The sequence below is a fragment of the Suncus etruscus genome, chromosome 14, assembly GCF_024139225.1.
Source record: "Suncus etruscus isolate mSunEtr1 chromosome 14, mSunEtr1.pri.cur, whole genome shotgun sequence".
NCBI lineage: Eukaryota > Metazoa > Chordata > Mammalia > Eulipotyphla > Soricidae > Suncus > Suncus etruscus.
This window is the reverse complement of record NC_064861.1, coordinates 35,510,968-35,535,347: the sequence shown is the minus strand read 5'-3', so window position 1 is coordinate 35,535,347 and position 24,380 is coordinate 35,510,968. Positions and strand designations below refer to the sequence as shown.

The 24,380-nt window shown below is 35.4% G+C and overlaps 1 protein-coding gene across 1 annotated transcript in view; it reads left to right on the top strand.

Moving 5' to 3' along the window:
* ADAMTS19 (ADAM metallopeptidase with thrombospondin type 1 motif 19) overlaps positions 1 to 24,380 on the top strand; it is a 272,346-nt gene that overhangs the window by 232,923 nt on the left and 15,043 nt on the right. Inside the window, exons 20-21 of the mRNA XM_049787377.1 lie at positions 9,025 to 9,229; positions 11,799 to 11,951. Coding sequence (XP_049643334.1) covers positions 9,025 to 9,229; positions 11,799 to 11,951 — 358 coding nt within the window. The remainder of the gene's footprint in view (positions 1 to 9,024; positions 9,230 to 11,798; positions 11,952 to 24,380) is intronic.

Genomic DNA, 24,380 nt, shown 5'->3' with positions numbered 1-24,380 from the left:
TGGAGGATGAAATTAGAACAATATGTGATGTGTAAATCATTTCTAAGTATACCATAATAGAGCATATATGGTAGGCTAAGTACCTATCATATAATAGACTGTATAATAATAAACACTTTTACAAGGGAGAAAGTGGAAATCTACCAACTGCTAAGTATTGTTTCAGGAATGTGCACAACTGAATACATATGTTGTTCCTGCTGAGTACAGAATAGAATGCAGATTTCAGATATGATTATCCTGTGCTAGAGCAGATGCTCAGGTGTATTAGTGGGAAGCTTATATCCCCCTTCATGGTGGTCCAAGTCAAGGAAAAACACAGAGAAGTAGTTTACTGAGAAAAACCAGAGAGGCATGAAATCACAAATCACAAATCCCTTTCCTGGCATACATAAGCCTTGGTTCCATTCTAAAATGAGTCTGGGGAGGTGCCTAAACTGTCCTTAGAATGAATCCCATTTCACTATAAATGGATGTGATAAAGATATTTCTCATTGTCCTAGTGACAGTTCCAAAGAGATTTTCACTAGGTATTAAAGTTTACATCTATACATTGGGCCAAACCAGTGAAAATCAAGTGAAATCTATGTCTAGACTTGTGAACATTGGTGAAGGGGGGAGGTGTTCTTTTTATGGCTGAAACCAATTAAAATAATGTAAATAATCATGGTGCTTAAATAAAAACAATACATTAAAAATATTTTTAATATAATTTTTATTTTGATCATAGTGTCTTACATATTGTTGACAATAACATGTTACGTACATATTTACATAAAATCAGGGGGAATTCCCATCACCAAATTGTCCTCCCTACCCCTCCGTTTTTGTCCTACCTCCCATTTCCTCTTCCCTCACCCCCAGGGCGGCTAGAATATGTGGTCCCCTCTGTATCCAACCCACTACTTAGTAGTCTTGCACCTGTTTGGTCTTGATGCCTCCCTTATCTCCCCCTCTAACTGTAGGCAGGACTAGCTAGTTCAAGTTGCATGGTTTTGCCTGAAAAAGAGAAGATAAATAAACTGGGGTAAGAGTCTAATACTCCCAAAATGGGTGGAATCGTTCTAGAGGCTCTCATAATCGATTTGGGAGATGAAGGAGAGAAAGAAGGTGAAACACTCCACCAGTACCAAAAAAAGTGTCAATTATCCAGTGAGGACTCCAGCTAAATCGATAAGCACCACAAAAAAACAGACGAAAAACAAAGCAAAACAAACAAACAAACAAACAAAAACAAACCAAAAACACGCCATGGTCTTGAAGTAAGAAACATGGCAGTGGGGCCCAACTGTGAAAAACTGTGAGTGTGACCTGTCTATGTCTGTCTACTGTCCTCTTGCGTGAAACTCTTGCGAGTGGGGCAAAAAGAGGCTCCAGCAGAGCGCGGCCGCTCCGCTTCGCTACGCGGCCCTGCACTCTTTCTAAGGAAAGAACACCATTGCAACAAGAAGGAAAAAATCACACTAAGAACGGCGCTATATCACAGAAGCAAACATTTCTCTCCGGACTGTCTTCTCTGTTGCATGCTCGGGCCTAAGATTTGACCCAGTGTGAGGCTTCATCCACGGAGGACTCCCCTCCCTTAGAGGCAAGTCAGCCCATCCAGAAAGGGAGGAGCCAGAGGAGTGTGCTGCCTGCATCATATAGACAATGAATACCACCACAACACAATACAAGTGTGACAATGGGGAAAAACCCACAATACAAGTGTGACAATGGGGAAACAACGCAGGCCAGCATCAGACATAGAGAATGAAGATGACAATTCTGAGGACCAGATAATGACCAACCAACTAATCAACCTCTCAGATAAGGACTTTAGACTAGCAATATGGAAGATGATCAAAGATCTCCAGAAACCATGGATCGAGTTGAACAGAACACTAATAAGAACCAAGAAAATATGAAGACAGAAATCACAAAACTCCAAACTGAAATAACATGTCAACTAACAGGACTGAAAAAGTCAGTAAACGAAGTGAATGACAAAATGGATAAGCTCTGGGACAGGGTATCAGAAGCTGAGAATAGACTTGGTGCTGTGGAAGATGAGATACATAACAATTCAATACAGCAGGAGAGATTGGAAAAAAAACTTAAAGCAAATGAGCAGACAATGGAAAAATTAGTCAAAGAATGGGAACAGATGAAAATAGAAGTCTATGATAAGATCAACAGAAACAACTTAAGAATCATTGGAGTCCCAGAGACCCAGGAAGAAAATTTCCAGGAAGAATCAACGGTCAAGAACATCATTAAAGAGAAACTTCCAGAGCTAAAGAATATATGTGATCAAATCCTGCATGCCCGAAGAGTACCAACCAAAAGAGACCCCAGAAAAACCACCCCAAGACACATCCTAGTCACAATGACAAATCCCACAGATAGAGACAGAATTCTGAAAACAGCAAGATCAAAAGGGGAAATCACGTTCAAGCAAGCTTCCCTGAGATTTACAGCAGACCTGTCACCAGAAACACTCAATGCCAGAAAGCAGTGGTGGGATATTGTGACAAGACTGAATGAAATGAATGCTTCACCCAGAATACTATACCCAGCAAAACTCACTTTCCGGTTTGACAGAAGAATACATGGTTTCACAGACAAAAAACAGCTCAGAAACTTCACAGACACAAAACCAGTCTTAAGAGAAAAACTGAAAGACCTAATCTAAGACAAGACTACCCAAAAGACACACCAAATTTTGAAATAAAGATCGCGTTAAATCCCAGGACAATTCTTTCTCTCAACGTCAATGGACTAAATGCACCAGTTAAGAGACACAGAGTGGCTAAATGGATCAAAAAACTCAATCCAACCTTCTGCTGCCTACAAGAAACGCAACTGAATAGTCAGAACAAACATAGACTCAAAATAAAAGGCTGGAGAAAAATTATCCAAGCAAACAACACCCATAAAAAAGCTGGAGTGGCCATATTAATATCAGATAATGCAAACTTTATACTCAGGAAGGTTGTAAGGGACAAAGACGGACATTTTATATTAATCAAGGGGTACGTAGAGCAGGAAGAATTCACCCTCCTAAACATATATGCACCGAATGAGGGGCCAGCAAAATATTTAATACAACTGTTGACAAATCTGAAAAATAATATCAACAATAATACAATAATTGTGGGGGACCTTAACACGGCTTTGTCAACACTGGATAGGTCAACCAGACTGAAACCCAACAAGAATATACTAGACCTGAGGAGAGAAATGGAAGAAAGAGGCCTAGTGGATATATATAGGACACTCCATCCCCAGAAACCTGGATACACTTCTTCTCCAATGTACATGGGACATTCTCCAGGATAGACTACATGCTGGCACATAAAACATACCTCCAGAAGATCAAGAGGATAGAAATTTTGCAGACTACCTTCGCTGACCACAAGGCTCTGAAATTATTTGTGAACTACAAAGGGACTCAGAAGAAACAATTTAACACCTGGAAGTTAAACAGCCTCATGCTCAATAACCAGTGGGTCCGAGATGAAATCAAGGAGGAAATAAAAAGGTTCCTGGAAACAAATGACAATAAAGACACAAACTATCAGAACTTATGGGACACAGCAAAAGCAGTACTGAGAGGAAAATTTATAGCTTTGCAAGCACACATCAGGAAGGAAGAAGGAGCTTACCTGAGTAGCTTAATGACACAGCTAATAGAACTAGAAAATGCTCAACAAAAGGACCCAAGAATAGGAAGACAGAAGGAAATAACAAAGCAGAGAGCAGAAATCAACGAAGTGGAAACTCAAAAAACAATCCGAAAGATCAACGAAAGCAGAAGTTGGTTCTTTGAAAAAATAAACAAGATTGATAGACCACTGGCAAACCTAACAAAGAAAGAGAGAGAGAGAAACTTGATAACTCGTATCAGGAATGAAAAAGGAGAGATCACTACTGATATGACAGAGATTCAAAGGGTAATCAGAAACTACTTTGAAAAACTCTACGCCACTAAAAATGAGAACCTGGAAGAAATGGATAAATTCTTGGACTCTTATAATCTTCCACGGTTGAAGGAATAGGATGTAGCATATCTAAACACCCCCATCACCATTGATGAAATTAAAACAGTAATCAAATGTCTGCCGAAAAACAAAAGCCCAGGTCCAGATGGATTCACTAATGAATCTATCAAACTTTCCAAGATGAACTACTGCCAATCTTGGCAAGACGCTTTCATGAAATTGAACAAACAGAAACACTTCAAAATAGCTTTTATGAAGCCAACATCACCTTGATACCTAAACCAGACAGAGACACTACCAAAAAAGAAAATTACAGATTAATATCACTGATGAATGCAGATGCAAAGATCCTCAACAAAATCCTGGCAAATAGGATTCAATGCCTCGTTAAAAAGATCATCCACTACGATCAAGTAGGTTTCATCCCAGGAATGCAAGGCTGGTTTAACATCCGTAAATCTATCAACATAATACACAACATCAATAACAAGAAAAATAAAAACCACATGATCATATCAATAGATGCAGAGAAAGCATTTGATAAGGTCCAACACCCATTCTTGATCAAAACTCTCAGCAAGATGGGAATGGGGGGAACCTTTATCAATATAGTGAAGGCCATCTACCACAAGCCAGTGGCAAATATTATCCTCAATGGAGAAAAACTGAAAGCCTTCCCTCTAAATTCTGGCACAAGACAAGGCTGTCCTCTCTCACCACTCCTATTCAACATAGCACTGGAAGTACTTGCTATAGCGATTAGGCAAGAAAAGGATATCAAGGGAATCCAGATAGGAAAGGAAGAAGTCAAGCTCTCACTGTTTGCAGATGACATGATACTCTACTTAGAAAACCCTAAAGACTCTATCAAAAAGCTTCTAGAAACAATAGACTCATATAGCAAGGTGGCAGGCTACAAAATTAACACACAAAAATCAATGCCCTTTCTATACACCAATCGTAATAAGGATGAAATGGACATTAAGAAAACAACCCCATTCACAATAGTGCCACACAAACTCAAATATCTTGAAATCAACTTGAGTAAATATGTGAAGGACCTATACAAAGAAAACTATAAAACTCTGCTCCAAGAAATAAGAGAGGACACACGGAAATGGAAACGCATACCCTGCTCATGGATTGGCAGGATTAACATCATCAAAATGGCAATACTCCCCAAGGCATTATACAGATTTAATGCCATCCCTCTAAAGATACCCATGACATTCTTCAAAGAAGTGGATCAGACACTTTTGAAATTCATTTGGAACAATAAACACCCTCGAATAGCTAAAGCAATCATTGGGAAAAAGAATATGGGAGGAATTACTTTCCCCAACTTTAAACTGTACTACAAAGCAATAGTTATCAAAACAGCATGGTATTGGAATAAGGATAGGTCCTCAGATCAGTGGAATAGGCTTGAATACTCAGAAAATGTTCCCCAGACATACAGTCACCTAATTTTTGATAAAGGAGCAGGAAATCCTAAATGGAGCAGGGAAAGCCTCTTCAACAAGTGGTGTTGGCACAATTGGATAGCCACTTGCAAAAAATTGAACTTAGACCCCCAGCTAACATCATGTACAAAGGTAAAATCCAAATGGATTAAAGACCTTGATATCAGCCCCAAAACCATAAGATATATAGAAAAGCACATAGGCAAAACACTCCAGGACATTACAGGCATCTTCACGAGGAAACTGCACTCTCCAAGCAAGTGAAAGCAGAGATTAACAGACGGGAATATATTAAGCTGAGAAGCTTCTGCACCTCAAAGGAAATAGTGCCCAGGATACAAGAGCCACCCACTGAGTGGGAGAAACTATTCACCCAATACCCATCAGATAAGGGGCTAATCTCCAAAATATACAAGGCACTGCCAGAACTTTACAAGAAAAAAACATCTAACCCCATCAAAAAATGGGGAGAAGAAATGAACAGACACTTTGACAAAGAAGAAATACGCATGGCCAAAAGACACATGAAAAAATGTTCCACATCACTAATCATCAGGGAGATGCAAATCAAAACAACGATGAGATACCACCTCACACCCCAGAGAATGGCACACATCACAAAGAATGAGAATAAACAGTGTTGGCGGGGATGTGGAGAGAAAGGATCTCTTATTCACTGCTGGTGGGAATGCCGTCTAGTTCAACCTTTATGGAAAGCGATATGGAGATTCCTCCAAAAACTGGAAATCGAGCTCCCATACGATCCAGCTATACCACTCCTAGGAATATACCCTAGGAACACAAAAATACAATACAAAAACCCCTTCCTTACACCTATATACATTGCAGCACTATTTACCATAGCCAGACTCTGGAAACAACCAAGATGCCCTTCAACAGACGAATGGCTAAAGAAACTGTGGTACATATACACAATGGAATATTATGCAGCTGTCAGGAGAGATGAAGTCATGAAATTTTCCTATACATGGATGTACACGGAATCTATTATGCTGAGTGAAATAAGTCAGAGAGAGAGAGAAAAACGCAGAATGGTCTCACTCATCTATGGGTTTTAAGAAAAATGAAAGACACCCTTGTAATAATAATTTTCAGACACAAAAGAGAAAAGAGCTGGAAGTTCCAGCTCACCTCAGGAAGCTCACCACAAAGAGTGATGAGTTTAGTTAGGGAAATAACTACATTTTGAACTGTCCTAATAAGGAGTATGTATGAGGAAAATGGAGAGCCTGTCTAGAGTACAGGCGGGGGTTGGGTGGGGAGAAGGGAGACTTGGGACATTGGTGATGGGAATGTTGCACTGGTGATGGGTGGTGTTCTTTACATGACTGAAACCCAAACACAATCATGTATGTAATTAAGGTGTTTAAATAAATTTAAAAAAAGTTAGAAAAATATGCAAAATCGTCATATATAAGTCCCTTCATCCTCATAAGAATATTTTATTTTAATGTATAAAGTTACTTTTATGACTGAATATGAGTACCAATGAATTGGTCTTCAGGGACCACATGTATTTTTTATTTTATACTTACTAACCTACAAAACTTTCTGTCTCAAAGTGTGTAATATGTCTGTTACTAAACTATCATCTTAACATAAATTACAACACTGTTAAAATATCACTTTTTCATGTAAATACAGTGGATAATAAAAAATTAGGTTATTTACAAAAGTACCAACGTAAATAACAACTAAAATAAAATCTTTAATATTCTTTGATATGCCACTTAAGGAGTTGTCATTCTACCTTATGAGGAGTATATTAAAAGTTAAAGCATTTTTTATTTACTAGAAGAGAATACTGGAAAAAGAGAATAGTGGACTAATTCTCCACAAAAATAATAAATATCAATTATATACTTAAAGGAGTATCAAGGCTCAGAAAATAAATAGAAATTAATTTAAAATATCATTTTCAATGTATATTAATCAAACAAATGTGTAGAGATAAATACGTAAAATATGAATAATTTGATATCTATGTATGAATTCAGTAAGAATAAAGAAAGTATATGTTACTTAAAAAAAAAGAAACATGGCATAGCACATAACGAAAGAAAAGAAAAGAAGAGAAAAAAATAAGTATAATTGGGGACAACGATTTCAATAATCACACCCAAACAGAGAAATCGACCAAAATAGATAGATAAATAAAAATAATAATAACAATAATAAATGAAGGTAAAAAAAATATATATATATATGTATATATATATATAAAATAACCAAGGTTTTGTGCTTTTTGTATTTTTATTTTTTCCCCTCCTGCCCTGGCACAGTAAATATTGGGGTCATTCGAAAAGGAATTCACTTGGCCTAAGAAATATGGGGCTTCTCCATCCCATTAAAAATATTTTTAAAGAGATTCAACCAATAAATTGCACATTTGGAGCTATATAATTAGTTTTCATGTTTACTTAAAATGAAAACAAAAGCAATGTCTAAATATACATAGAAACAATAAATCAGGAGAATGGTGAATTAGAAAAACAAAACTAAGAGAAAATATGAAAACTCCTCTGGTATACTTAATTGTCTCAGTAGTTTGATATCTCATTTCAGATATGGTAACATAAGTCAATATATGACAAACATGTTCTGTCTACTTTCTGTTTGTTAGTAACTATGGCAAAAGTGAATAAAAAAAAATAAATGAAGTCATGTCATGTTTAGTTCTGAGTTTGTTCCTCCAATGTGCTCATATTGCATGTGACTGCAGTAGAGGGCCTCAAAAAGTACATGTCACTCTACCTGGATGGTGTGTCTGGACACAAAAGCCTGGTGGCAGATGATAAGCATGAACCACTGGGGGTGATTGCCTCACTAACAGAGGGAACTTAGTGACAAATTATTATTACCCTACTAGGGGCATATATCTCCCTATGAAAGGCCTCATTTCAATTTCTGCACCCTCAATAGTGTCTCCTTGAGTAAGTCACTAAACCCCTCTTTAGCTTGGTTGCATATATATATATATATATATGTATATATATAAGACCTTGAGAACTTAGTACATAGGGTTACTGTGAAGATTTATTAAGCCACATCCTCCAAATAAGCATTTTATAGATATTATTATAATAGAAAATGATGCGCAGAAACAGAATTTGATACAGGATAGAGAGATAAGAGACAGACTTTAAGATTAATGGGAGAAAGAACCTAAAAATGAGAAATGTGGAGATTCCAGATCCAAGGGGAAAAAAAAAGACATGGGCATTTCAGAGAAAACTAGTATTTAAAAATTTTTTAAAAAAAGCAGCAGCAGCAGCAGCAACAGGGGCTGGAGAGATAGCACAGCGGTGGGGCGTTTGCCTTGCAAGCGGCTGGCCCAGGACCAATTTGGTTCAAATCCGTGCCTGCCAGGAGTGGTTTCTGAGCACAGACCCAGGAGTAACCCCTGAACACCCCCGGGTGTGGCCCCCAAAACAAAAATCGAACAAACTAAAAAAAAAAAAAAAAAAGCAGCATCTGATCACTGTAAGACACTATTCTGCTCCGGAACATACTCTGATTCTTACTGTTTATCTTGTGTAAATGACGGCTTTTTTTAGGTGGATGATGACAGAGTGGACTCCATGCTCACGAACTTGTGGGAAAGGGATGCAGAGCAGACAAGTGGCCTGCACCCAGCAGCTGAGCAATGGGACGCTGACCCGGGCCCGTGAGCAGGATTGCACAGGACACAAGCCGGCCTCAGCCCAACGCTGTGAGGGCCAGGACTGCATGACTGTTTGGGAGGCAGGGGTGTGGTCCGAGGTACTGTACATTCATCTTCTTACTTTTTTCTTCTATGACTCTTAGCTTGTATATAGTCGTGTTCAGAATTTTCTGTAGCTTTTGTGGCAGCAACATGGTGTACCGTATTGTTTTTTGTTTGTGTTTTGGGGCCACACCTGGCTGTGCTTAGGAGACCAGATGCAGTAGAGGATTGAAATTTGACTGGGGTGTGCAAGGCCCACTGTACTATCTCTCAGCCCCTTATTGTGAACTACAGAATCCTGGCTTGTCTTTATATACTGTGACTATATTCTAGAGTGGATGCATTTTAAAATACTTGTTTCTTTCACTGTATATCAATCACTGAACAGTAAAAAAGGAAGGATGAGAAAGGAAATTTATTTTTCAAATTTTTTGTGGATGAAGACTAGAGTTTCATTGTTTATATTTAATTAGCAATGCAAGAAAGTTAAAAGTTTGATTATTTGATAGTAGAACTCCAAGAAGTTCAAAGAAATTTCTCCGAGCCCTAGCTAAGTGGCAGAGCTGGGTTGAATCCAGTGCACCACACACAACTTCTTATAGCATGCTGCAACCAGTATGTTCCCTGCCAAACCCTGGGTTTTATTTTCTGTTGCCATAACACAGATCTTTCAGAATAATAAACACCACCGATGATTTACATTGGACAACTCTAACTTTCAGAGTCTCACACATATGAAAGCTATATACCAAGCCAAATCGTGTACCCACTTAATTTCAAGATATTAATAGAACGTAAATGTGAAAAATAGATGCTAGGTTCCAATAAGTAGCTATTCTTTTGAAAATGGGGATCAAGTTCTACACTTCTAAGGTTTGTGAATATCCTTCCATTAATCCAGCTTGCTATAAGACACACAAGCCAACAGTTCATAATTCTAATCTCTGCCTTTATTGAGTGTACCTTGCTACAAAATAGTTTTCTACATTTGTTAGGTATACATTTGAAAGTGAATGAATTTCCAGTTTTACATCCTAACAAATCAATTTATTGTGGCAATACATCAGAGAATTGTACTATTTTAGTATTATATTTAGGAGGAAGTAGACCAGAAATTTTCTGTTCTACAAATGTTTGATATTAGCTGTGAGATATAATGTTGTATGCCAGTTTAAAAATAGCCCCTCTCCCTTTGGCTTTATTTTAAATTGATTTTAAAGTTCAGAGAAAGAAACATCAATTGCAAATGTATGTAAATGTTAAGTCACACATGTAGTCCACTTGACAGTCGCAACACATTTCAATGCTAGATTGAGACATTTATGCAAAATTAAATAGATTTGAAGTATCAGATCCATATTTGGATTTTTAGGAATAACAATTATAGGAATTTGTATGGCCATTTCTATACTGTGTCACCACTACGTGCTGTCTTGCAACACTACCTTTGAGCCTTTTCAGACACAAATATAAATCAGCTACTAAAGCTTCACTATCTCTCTCATCCTTCCCTTCTTCCTGCCTACCAACACACTTCCTTACTCTCCTTTTTCTTTGTTTGTTTTGTTTGTTTGTTTGTTTTCTTACAGGGAAGATGGTTGGGACTACACTTAGCATTGCCTAGGGTTTACTTATGGCAGTTATGGGACTTCAGCGAGGCTTACCTGCATGCAAGGGACATAATAGGCCTTCAAATACCATTTTGTTGCTGTGGCCAGTTAGTAAGTGGTGCCTATCTGTGTAATACTCACATCCCCTCATAGAAACCTAAATGTAAATAAGATCATAAATTGTTACTAGAAAAGTTGATGGAACATGCAAACATACCTTGTATATGTGTCTTAGTGTCATTCATTCCTGTTATTTATAAACTATATTTTGATTTAAATTCCATTTTTTGGGGGGTTTTCGGTCACACCCATTTAATGCTCAGGGGTTACTCCTGGCTAAGTGCTCAGAAATTGCCCCTGGCTTGGGGGACCATATGGGACGCCGGGAGATCGAACCGTGGTCCTTCTTTGGCTAGCACTTGCAAGGCAGACACCTTACCTCTAGCGCCACCTCGCCGGCCCCTACATTTTTTAATTAATAGTTATTTTTCATAAATTTTTGCAAAATTCTTTTTTTTTTTTGCTGTGATTTTCTGTTTCAAGAAAAATGTGTGAGATGGGCCAGGGAGTTAGTTCAAAGTACAGTTGTGTGCTTTTTACACAAAGCCTATAAAGGATTCTCTACAGGATTTCTTGAGCACTTTGGGGAGTGGTTCCAAAATACAAAAAGTTTGTGAGACGCGAACATTCTGAAAGAGTTGCCATTTTCATAAATACACCTTAAGACAAAAAAAAAAGGCAGCAAAAAACTAAAATGAGAAATTTCCTTATGTAATTATATGTAAAAATCAGATGTTAGATCAAATTTAATTTACATGTTGGCTATTGAATTATTCCCTGATAGTAACGGCCCTATGTGCGTGAAATCCTTTGCTTCCAGCACAGAATTCTCAGCACTACCAGGCCCTTCTATGAGGGGTGGGATTAGGAGTGATGTTCAGATCTAGTACTTTAATATGGAATCATTGACCAGGTATCACTGGTTTTATACTAATTTTTGGGTATGATCTCCTAGTGCTCTGTCAAGTGTGGCAAAGGTGTTCGTCATCGGACTGTGAGGTGCACAAACCCAAGAAAGAAATGTGTCCTGTCAACCAGGCCCAGGGAGGCTGAGGACTGTGAAGACTACTCAAAATGCTATGTATGGCGAATGGGTGACTGGTCTAAGGTAAGTGGCATTGTATGTGTACTTGTTATTATATGTTAGCATCAGCATACAGGTATAGACTATGTGGTTATCTGATGCATAACATATACATTGGCACACTGGGGTTGTGCTGCCCTGTGCTCAGACAATCCCTTTGTTTATGTTTATGTCCCTAAGTATTATTTACTCAAGCTCAAATACTGCCTCTGCCTGTGATGGTGTTTACTTTAGATTCCTTTTAGAACTATGTTAAGATTAAGAAAAATAAAACATGTAAAGACTCAAACACTATTTTCTGAAACAAAGGAAGTTCTCAAAATAGTAGCTGTCAGAGTTTATTTATTTAACTAGTTTTTTGTTGATATAGGTTTTTTTATCAAGTATTTTTTCTAAAACTAATAATATCAGATAAATGTTTTAATATGCAATTAGGGATGTACTGATATAAACAAACCAAAAGCATTTGCCATCACAGTATATAAGTCATTCTTTCTCCAATAATATTTGGCATTGGATAAGGAAGAAATGGAAAGTAAAAAAAGAGGTCTTATTTCATCACCCAGGATGGAGCAGAAGTCTTCCAAACACCACAAAAGCACCACCGGGAGAGTAAATGAACCTGAACGGAGTCTACAGTTAATCCCATGACAATATACTCCAAGGGTGGAGAAACCTCATAGCGCTTAGGCCAAGTGAATTCCTTTTTGAATGACCCCAATATTTACTGTGCCAGTGCAGGAGGGGAAAAAAAGGCAAAAAGCACAAAACATTTTTTATTTTTTATATATTATTTTTTTCTTCATTTATTATTATTATTATTATTATTATTATTATTATTATTATTATTATTATTATTTACCTATCTACTTTTTGTCGATTTCTTTGTTTTGGTGTGGTTATTGAAGTTGTTGTCCCCATTATATTTATATATATTTTTTCTTCTTTTCTTTTCTTTCTTTGTGCTCTGCCACTTTTTTTAACTCAAGACCATGGCTTTTTTGTGGTGCCTATCGTTATCACTGAAGTGCTCACTGGATAGTTGACACTTCTTTTTGTACTGTTGGGGTGTTTCACCTTCTTTTTCTCCTTCTTCTCTCAAACCGACAATGAGAGCCTCTAGAAGGATTCCGCCCATTTTCGGTGTATTAGACTTTTACCCCAGTTTATTACTTTTCTCTTCTTCAAACAAAACCACATAACTTCAACTATCTAGCCCTGCCTCCCAGTTAGAGGGGGAAATAAGGGAGGCACCAAGACCAAGACTACTAAATAGTAAGCTAGGTACAGAGGGGACCACATATTCTCGCAGTTCCGGGGGTGAGGGAGGAGGATATGGGAGGTAGGACGAACACGGAGGTAAAGGGAGGACAAATCGGTGATGGGAACCCCCCTGATTTTATGTAAATATGTACCGATAATATTATTGTCAACAATATGTAAGCCACAACGATCAAAATAAAAATTATATTAAAAAATTCTTGTGGTTAAATAAAGAGGATATAAGTCTTCTAACTTACTGTCAAACTCATGATCATGTTATAATTAAATACTCTAAGTGAGTTGTTAAAAATAACTTAAATATTAATTTTAGAATGAATGAACAAATCTCATGTTTTAAGTTAACAGTATAGCCATACTTGGGTAAAAATAGTTCTCAGATGTGAGTTTCCAGAAATATGATCAAATGATTAACATGCGTTGTCACATTTAGCAATGATATTTTTTAAAATCATTAAATACTAGGTCTTAGAAAGAAAATAATAACTTCTATTCTTTTGTATTACACATTTTTACAAATGTGTTGATTCATGAATAACCTAAAGAACATTTTTCAGAAATATTTTCACTATAATTAGGAAATTTGTCTAAAAAGCAAGGTGGGAGATGTGGTGCATTGGAGATAGGAATGTTGCACTGGTGAAGGGGGTGTTTTTATATGACTGAAACCCAATTACAATCATGTTTGTAATCAGAGCGTTTAAATAAAGATATATAAAAAATAAAAATAGAAAACATAAACTATAATAAAAGCATAGACTTGAATGCAACAGATTTTAAACTATGCTAGGTCTAATAAAAATACCTATTTTCATGTAATTGTTCATCCCTTTCCTGACAAAAGTTTGTGTGTAAATATCACATAGATTTCAGTAAATTATCTGGTCATTGCACAACTTACACATTCATATTGACTTTCTTTACTTTTATTAATTTATTGAATCACTATGAATTACAAAGTTATTCATGATTGAGTTACAGGGATATAATGTTCAAAGACATCCATCCGCCATTATCTAATTCCCTCCACCAGCATTCCCAGTTCCCTTTCTACCCTCCAGTCTGCAGCTACACCTCTCACAGGCTTTTGGGGGGGGGGTATTTGTGGTTTACAATCGTGTTATTGATAGGATATTATGCTTATCATTTACCTCCTTTCAGACCTCACTTCTCAACCAGATTGATCACCTCTTTCTGTTATCACTGTCATAATGGTCCCTTCCCTAATCTATCATCCTTCCCTTTACAGTGGCAAGATTCCTATTAAGGACCAATTCTTCTGCCCTTTGTTTATGTCTTTGGGCATTAGCAGTTATTTTACTATTTCTTTATATTATGCATAATAGTGAGACCATTCTGGCTAATTTCACTCAACATGATACTCTCCAAATCTATCCATTTAGCAGAAATTGCATGACTTCATCTTTTCTTATGACTGAGTAGTATTCCATTGTATTTATGTACCATAGCTTCTTCTTTATCCAGTCATCTATTCTTTTGCACTGGAGCTGTTTCCACAATTTGTCTATTATAAATAAGGCTGCGCATATTGGCAGTCTTTAAAGGATGAAATTGTAAAAGTCCCTGATTAAGGAATTTGTAATTATTCCACTCAATCCACTCTACTTTTTTATTTTTCATAATATCTTTAAAAAGCCTTGGGAATAGGGGCTGCAGATATAGCATGGAGGTAGAGCATTTGTCTTCCATACAGAAAAACGATGGTTTGAATCCCGGCATCCCATATGGTCCCTTGAGTTTGCCAAGAGCGATTTCTGAGCATAAAGCTAGGAGTAATTAACCCCTGAGTGCTGCCGGGTGTGACCCCAAAATAACAAAAATAAAATAAAATATTTGTTAAAAAAAAAGCCTTGGGAATATATCTGTGTTTCCATTATAAAAACAGACATTTTCCTGAGGTAAATTATATTAAAACATGATTCCAGGTATGTATAGAAACAATAATCTGTATTTATAACATTAAATTTACCCTTGAAGTTCCAATCTCCCATTCCCTCATGCTAACCTCTACTTAAATTGTCTTATTTTTATTTTCTTATGTACTCCCTATGAGGGAAATCTGATGATGTTGTACATTTTTTTTTTGGGGGGGGGTTCACTTGGCAGCGCTCAGGGGTTACTCCTGGCTCTATGCTCAGAAATCGCTCCTGGCAGGCTCTGGGGACTATATAGGATGCTGGGATTCGAACCACCGACCTTCTGCATGCAAGGCAAACTCTCTACCTCCATGCTATCTCTTCGGCCCAATGTTTGTATATTTCTATGTAACTTATTTCACTCAGGTCCGAACATATTGCTCACTTGTGCTGAGTAGTATCATTGTGAATATGTGCCTCAGATTCATAATGAAGTCACTAATTGAGGGGCACTTGTATTTCTAAATACTAGATACTATAAATATTGTTACAATAAGTCTGGTGCTCATAGAGCCCTCTTTTGATTATTGTTTTTGTATTCTTTGGGTAGATTCTCAGAAATGGGGTAACTGGGTCATAAGGAATTTCCACTTTTAATTCTTTAAGGAATCTCCCCAATAGCCACATTAATTTATATTTCTACAAACAGCATTGAGTTTCCTTGTCTCTACATCACAAACCATAATGATTTGTTTGTCTTTTATATTCATTCTCACAACTCTAATATAAAACTTTATAATATAAAACTTTAATTTGCATGTTCCTCATAATGAGATGATGAATATATTTTCCTAGTGGCTGTTAATCTTCTTGGAAGAAGAAACTATTCAAATCATCAGCACAGTTTGTGTTGTTTCATGAAGTCTCTACTTATTTTAGATAACAATCCCTCATCAAACCTGTCATTTTATAATATCTAATGCTCTCCAGAAGCCTATGGTCAAATTCTAATCTCTGACTAATGCCAAAGGTTTGATTCAGTGACTTTAATGTTTGATTATGTCTACTTAATTTTGTCTCCCTTATCATTAGAGTCATGTCTGAGCATATATCAAAAGTTGATATCAAGGATTATATTTTGTCTTCTCTCATGTTTTTATTTCAGATCTTTCCATTCAAGTACTTAATCCATTTTAGTTAACTTTTTTGTATGAATTTTTTTGCATTGAACCTGTATAATGTTGTAGATATACACTAGAGTAATAATTTTCTAATACATAGGCATGAGGTTTGTTTGTGTGCATGTCTCCCATCTTTTATATCTTTACATAATTTCATTGTATTATTGTAATATGATGGTAAATTAGATTTTATTCCTGATTTCTCTGTGGTTTTCTATAGAAATTCAATAGATATTTTGTTCGTTTGACATGCTCCTTTGCTGTATTTATTTATTTTTCTAATAGCTTTTCTTGAAGTCTTTGGGATTTTCTGTCTATCATAATCTTATCTGCAACAAGATATAGATTTACTTCTTCCCCAAAGACGTTCCTTATCCACATTTTGCTGTTGAGTAAATTGACTTTAATTCACTAAAAAGACTTTCCTTGAAGCATGCAGCCCTAAAATGGCAGAACCAGAATCAGATACAGTTTTGTTAGTCTAAAAGCATTCACTTTATGCTATACTGCCTATTTAAATATCCTACATATATATCCTCTAACATATGGTCAGTTTTTCAACTATGTATGCTTCACTGAATCAGACCTTTGGCATTAGTCAGAGATTAGAATTTGACCAACGTTATCAGAAAATGCAATTTAATTTTAAACTAAAAATGATAAAAAGCATGTTTTATACCCAAAATCAAACATATATTACTAAAAATACCAAAAATGTTTTTCCTATTTTCTTAAATGTAATGCATAGTTCTGATTTACCTTCTAAATATTTAATCCATTTTGGGTATTCTTTTGTATTAACTGTGATCCAGTTTTTGTAATTCTATTTAGTTGGTCAATTTTTATTTGAATATCATATTTTTTTCTTTACTATGGTATAGCATGTCCTTGGATATATGAAGTTTCATACACATAATCATTTTATAAAAAAATAATTCAGGACTTTTTAAATAGGAATTGCATTAAACCTATGTAGCATATTGGGTAGGGTAATCATTGAATATCTTGTGCTTAATAATACTAAAATTTAAATTTTAAGTCAAAATATTTTGTTTGCCTTTGATATAATTTTGTACATAGAAAATTCTAACGGTACTGTTAAAAACAATAGATCATTTATGTATAATATTTTTTGTTTGGGGGCTATACCAGGCAGTGTTCAGGGAACCAAGTGGTTTGCAGGGGATGCAACCAAACCTAAGTTGGCCATGTGAAATGCAAGCACCCTACCTGCTGCATTCTAGCCCCTAATATTTTAATTTTTAATGAGATAAATTGTGTTGAACCAAGCCTAGGATTACTCCCAATTAATAATGGGCCAGATAAGTATGTTTTGGTGAAGTTTTGATCATTTTTGAATATACATTTATTAAATATCATTGATAATGATATTAACATATAATAATTATGTTGTTGATTTGTGGGTTTTAGGGTTGTTTTTCTTTGTACTCCTCTGATCCCTTTTGCTTATATTTCTGCATTATGATAGGTCTCTTTAAGTCTATATTTAGAATCCATTCATTTTCTACTATGGAATTTTACTTTGAGTTTGCCATGAGTTTTGTGTACATTATAGTATGTAACTGTACTAAAATTAAATGTTTCTTTTCTCCCATATTATGTTTCCCTTGACTAATTAGCATAGATTTAATTTATAAAGTACTTTTGTCTTTTTGCTGCCTAAAAAAGTTCTTTTTTTTTTTTTTTTTTTTTGGTTTTTGGGCCACACCTGGCAGTGCTCAGGGGTGACTCCTGGCTGTCTGCTCAGAAATAGCTCTTGGCAGGCACGGGGGACCATATGGGACACCGGGATTCGAACCAACCACCTTTGGTCCTGGATCGGCTGCTTGCAAGGCTAACGCCACTGTGCTATCTCTCCGGGCCCTAAGAAAGTTCTTTATTTCTACAAATTTTAAATAATATCAGAGAAGTCTTGAATGAATTTTTTTTTCTTTTCAGCCCTTTGCAACCAAAAGGGTAGAGTATATTCAAAATTCCTGCTCAAAAGAAATTTGCTGACAGCTTTATGAAGGTGCTTTGCTGTTTCTAATCTTTTATTTTTACATTTTAATTATAAAGTACATTGGTGAGAGTTTATTGGTTTGGAACTCTGTGTTGTGTTAGACTTTACCTAGTGCTTTCTATCTGGTAGATAGATAGATAGCTTATTTAAAATATCCTACAGTATATTTCCTCTAACATGTGGTCAGTTTTTCAACTATGTATGCTTCACTGAATCAGATCTTTGGCATTAGTCAGAGATTAGAATTGACCAACGTTATCAGAAAATGCAATTGAATTTTAAACTATAATTGATATAAAGTTGATATAATTGATACATATAATCAATTGATATAATTGATATAAACTATAATTGATATAAATTGATATAACAGATATAAAACTATAACTGATATAATTGATATAAAAATTCAAACTAAATTGATATAAACTATAATTGATATAAATATATATAAATGATATAAATTGATATATAGAATTGATGTAAATTGAAATAATTGATATATTGATATATATTTATCCATACAATATGGTCTTTCTTTGTAACTTGAAATACTTGCCTCAGTGCAGGGAGGTATAGACCACCAGATGCTCTTCCATTTGTGTTTTTATACCCACTCGCAGGGGTCTCAAACTCAATTTACCTGGGGGCCACAGGAGGCAAAGTCGGGGTGATACTTGAGTGCAAAGTCAGTAGTAAGTCTTGAACATTGGGGGGTGTGACCCAAACAACTAAAACAAAACAAAACCAAAAAAGATTCCTCTAGGGCAAGGCCACAAAATGTTGTACGGAGGGCCACAAATGGCCCGTGGGCCGCAAGTTTGAGACCTCTGCATGACGAGCCTAAACATTGTTCAGAGAAATTTGTCAGAGCAGTGCCATTTTAATATGTGTATATCAGCTTTTATCAGTACCTTCCTTCAAGAAAGGATTCAACTGTTCCCAAATGTCCTATCTCTCTGCTGTATGTACTCAGGATTGGAATCCACATGTGTCAGGATGGGGTTGTCAATTAAACCACTTGTTGCTCCTATCTGTGTGTCCTTGGAGAGAAGGCCTTCACATACAGGCATATACTATTTGTGTCTACGTGGGGCAGAAACTCAGAGGCTTCTAAACTTCACCATCATCTGCTAGACATCCATGTGGAAACGATTTTCAAACACTTATCACTCACTCTAAGTACATCTAACACTTATTCTCAACAATATTTTTTTAAATAACTTTGTTATAGATTTTCAATGAGAAAAAATAATTGGCTTTCTTGCAGATATAACATAAGCTTATTTGTTTAATAACTCTAAGGACTAGCCTCTTAATTCAAAGTTAAAAACCTTTAATTCTGGCTGAAGCAATAGCGCAGTGGATACAGGGTTTGCCTTGCACACAGCTGGCCCAGGACCAACCTGGGTTCGATCTTTGGCATCCCATATAGTATCCTGTGCCTTCCAATATCGATTTCTGAAATGCATAGCCCAAAATAACCCCTAAGCACTGTCAGGGATGGCCCCAAAAGCAAAAACAAGCAAAAATAAATAGTACTATAAGCATATATTGATAATACAGTTTAAATTTGTGGTAATATAAACATCAGGCTAATCAAATTCCCTATGAAAATCGATTAACAAAATTTTATTTTTGTTACCCAGTGTTAAAATCTTGAAATAGTATCTGACAGTAATTTTTGCATTCCCTGAAAACGTTGTAGCTCAATATTATTATTAGTGATATTTTCATTTTTGAAATTATTTCTAGTAGAAATATGTTTTGCCTCCCACAGATTGGATGTCACTGAAATCTTCCTAATATACTATTCTTAAAGACATCATTGTAAAAATATATATATGTGCCTTCTCTTGAGTTGGCGGCATTATATTTTCTTAAAAGATCCTTAAAATAGGATTTCAAATTAATCAACTTAAGGAGCTGATGTGGCATAATTCAATATAACTGTAAAATGATCTCATGCTTCATATTTATGAAATTAAAATAATTTTATAAAATATGTAGTTCCTGTAATTTTAAGCCTTAATCATATTGGCCAGCACCATTTTATATCTTTGAATAAAATGTTTTATATCTCTGTTATAATAGGTTCTTAGACAAAATCTGTGACTTTGCAAATCTAATTAAGCTATATTAAATTACTTCCAATTTTCACAGGGCCCTTATCTTGATGAGATGCCTTTTGCTTTATGCAGAAAAAATTTTGACAACATAGTGTGGACAGTAATGAATAATAAGGACATTTCTTTTTTGAGGAAGAATTTAGTGAATTTTTGGAAAAAAGTTATGTATTTAACAAGTTGATGCTGGTACTGTAATTTGTGTTAATTAAACCATATCCAAGTGTGAATCCTGGTTATTCATGCATACTGCATACTGCAGTCCTGCGTTTTTTTTCCCTTAAGGTAAAGGGACATAAAAGACTAAACAAAAAAATATGGAGGAGGATTTCTTCTTTCTGCCTACAATTTGAGGACTGTAGCTATCTGGACTGACCCAATGCTGACCTGTACCTTAAAATCAAAGTACAGGGAGTTCTAGGTTATATCTAACTTATTAGTATTTTTATTAATATATTTATTTAAACACCATGATTACAAAAATGTTTGTAGTTGGGTTTCAGTCATAAAAAAGAACACAAACCCTTCACCAGTACAGCCTTCCCACTACAAATGCCCACTTTTCCCTTCTCTCCCATTCCCTGCCTATATTCAAGACACACATTCTATTTCTCTCTCATTATCATTGTATGATAGTAGTTTCTATAGTTATTTCTCTAACTGCACTCACCACTCTTTGTGGTAAGCTTCACATCGTGGACTGGTCCTTCCAGCCCTCATCTCTATTGATACCCAGAAGGGTATTATTACAATACTGTCTTTATTTTTCTTTAGTCCCACAGATGAGTGAGACTGTTCTGTGTCTATCTCTCTCCATCTGACTTATTTCACTCAGCATAATAGTTTCCACCTATTTAGCCTCTCAGATAAGGAGTTTAGAGGAAAAAATATGGAAGATCCTCACAGAACTGTAGGCATATTTAGGTCTTTAAATTTTTCCTACACTTGGTCGGTCTCAAGGAATGATTACTATTTTTGTTTCCTTTTGCCAAAAAGATGATTTCTTCTGAGTATGTTATTGAGTGCAATATACTTTGGGATGGTTTACACTAGTTTATTCATATTCCAAAGACTAGTAATTTTTCTAACAATATTTATATATTTAAATCAAAGTTATTTCTCTTGATGCTTATAATTCTAATCATATAATAAATTATATATGTAACTTTTAGTAAATATGAATATAGCACATGGACATTATTGTATCCATGAATTTAACCATTAAAAATTATGGACTTGCTTTTGAACATTAAAGAATATTTCCCAAAATATGCTAGAGAAAGTTTGCATATTTGAGGTATCTGAACATTTTCTTGGAAAATGTACTTGCCTGTTTACACTAAGGAAAACACTTGGTGATAAATAAAATAATGGAAAGTCTTTCTTGAGAAAAAGGATCTTATTTATGTTGGGCCATTTGTGGCAGTACCAAGGATGAAGTTCACATCAAGTACTCAATGTATTCAATCTGGTCCCCACTAGTTTGAAACCTTCTCAAATTGCTGTTTTCCTTTCTATCTGGAGAAGACAAATGTTTTCTAAATAAATATATAAAAAGAATTTAATACTACTATCTTGATGCTTAAAATACTGCCAATGTTTTTATGGCAGTATATTGGGATACATGATTTCTACTTTCTAAGCCACATCTGAATGTGATTTGTAATAAAAGTGAGTTTTTTTAAGTACTTTATATTTTTGTAAGAGATGACAGAAAATGTATTCCAAAGCTATTTTGTAATACAGTGAGCATTAAAGAGAAGAGTAGTGACATCGCCACCATGAGCTATACCTCCTTCTCCCAAACTGTAATGAATCAGGCTTTCATAAGTCAGCGAAAGTTTCTCTGCCAGTTCAGTCATCTGTAAACTGAAAGAATAGTAGATTGAAACTGTACCAAAGAAATCAAAACGGGGAAACAAACATCCATATACTCAGGATATTCAATCAGCGTGACAGAAATGACAACTTTTGCTGGCTCACCAGGAAACGGGCTTGTGATGCTATGAGTTGGGCACATTAGTCATACAGATGTCCACAGGGTACCAGACAGCATTGAACTGATTCAGTACAGTGCTACTAGGGTGAGATTGACACCTGGAGACAGACATGGCTGCCTTGCTCACAATGATACATGCAGCAACAAAGTACTGAAATGCAGGAGATATAAGTGTCCACCAGGATACTACTGACTCTTCAGCAAAAGCGCTGGAGAGGAGAAGGTGCCAATACTGTGATAAATAATAAAAGGACCAAGGTAAAAGAAACCAAAAGCATGTGCTACAGTGCCTCTTACTGGGAAGCAAAAAAAAAAATTGAATACTCTCAATTTCACTATTAGGATAAAAATAAAGCTATCGTTCCATAAGAGAAGTATTCTTTCACTATTCCAAATTTTAAATCATAATACAAAACGAAAATGACAATTTTCTAAAAATCAGTCTTCTAGAACTTGTAGTTACATACATGTGTTATATAATTATAGAGAATCCAAAATAGCCGTGATGAAGAAATTCAAGTCTAAGAAAAATTAGTGATAATTTAGTGAACTCTGGATTAAGATAAATAGAAGGAATACTGTAGCTAGTAAAAGAGAGTATTGTGTATTTAAAGTAATAATTAGTTTACTTAGCAGAAACTGGACAGACAAGAAGAGTGGAATGAAGTTCAAAATAGTCAAAGTTTTTTATTTAAAGATCAATCAAAGATCTGGAGTGATAGCACAGAGGGTAGGGCACTTGTTTGCAAGCAACCAAACCAGGTTCAATGCCAATGCCATTTGGTCCCGAAGCACCATCAGCTCAGAGCCCAGAGTTAATCCCTAAGCATCATTAGGTGCGGCCTCCAAACCAAAAATAAATAAAGAAATAATAATAACTAAAAATTCAACTTAGTGTATTCTTTTCAGCTAAGATAACCTTTAGTTATGAAAAAGGCTATAGAATTTCCCAGAAAAAAAACATATATTGAAAATAATATAAAAGATTAATATAGCAAGTTTTCTGATAAAAATTATTAAAATTGAATTATTCAAAATTAATATACAAAAAACACTTGCCTTAAAACAGAAAAGTAGAGGTGTTTTACACATAAATAAGATCATATGGTAACTAAGTAGGTAAAGCAAGTGGAGAAAAATAAACCAAGACTTGGTGAAAATTACAGTGTGGTTACTGGAGTGAAAGGGAATGGTAGGTAAGTCCTATATACAGACAGAGATGTTTAGCTATATACCTGAAGTTCTATAATACTGTTAAATGGGGAAACTTTGTTTGAAAAACTACTTGCTTTATACTGGGATAGAAGGTTCCTACTTCAGTGATCAGGGAGGTACTTGGGGTGAAAGGAGCCATAGGGGATCAAGGATCAAGTGAGGTCAACCATGTGCACCCCTGTACACTCACTATCTGTCCCTCACTGCCTGGCTCTGATATATGTATTAAAAATGATCTGTCAGAAAAAGAAAAAAAATTAATCACATAAATAAAGAATACTTAGGGGCTGATTTAACTACTAGGCTAAAAATCCTGCACACTTAAAACTCTAAGCCATTACCAAAGAAAAATTGAAAAATACAAAGAAAGAAAAATGTGTCCCATACTCAGGTATTAGAATATTAGTATAATTAAATGACCAAAAGCAAATTCACTGTGATCCTAAACAAAATATCTTGAAAATTACATGAGATCACAAAATATCCTGAGAAAAAAGAAAACTTTTGGCTTCTCCTTCCCTGATTTCAAGCTGTAAATTCAGTCTTAATAATCACAGTAACATATAATTATAACAAAATAGATTTATCAAAGAGAAAGTGAGTGCCTAAAAATTAATCCCATCAACTAATTTAATACTGAGGAGTAAAAAGTATGTGATGGAAAATAAAGAAGTTTCCTGAATCTTTGTGTTGGGAAAATTGCAGTCATATGCAAAAGAATGAAATTAAATTTCTATTTCCAGGATTTGAA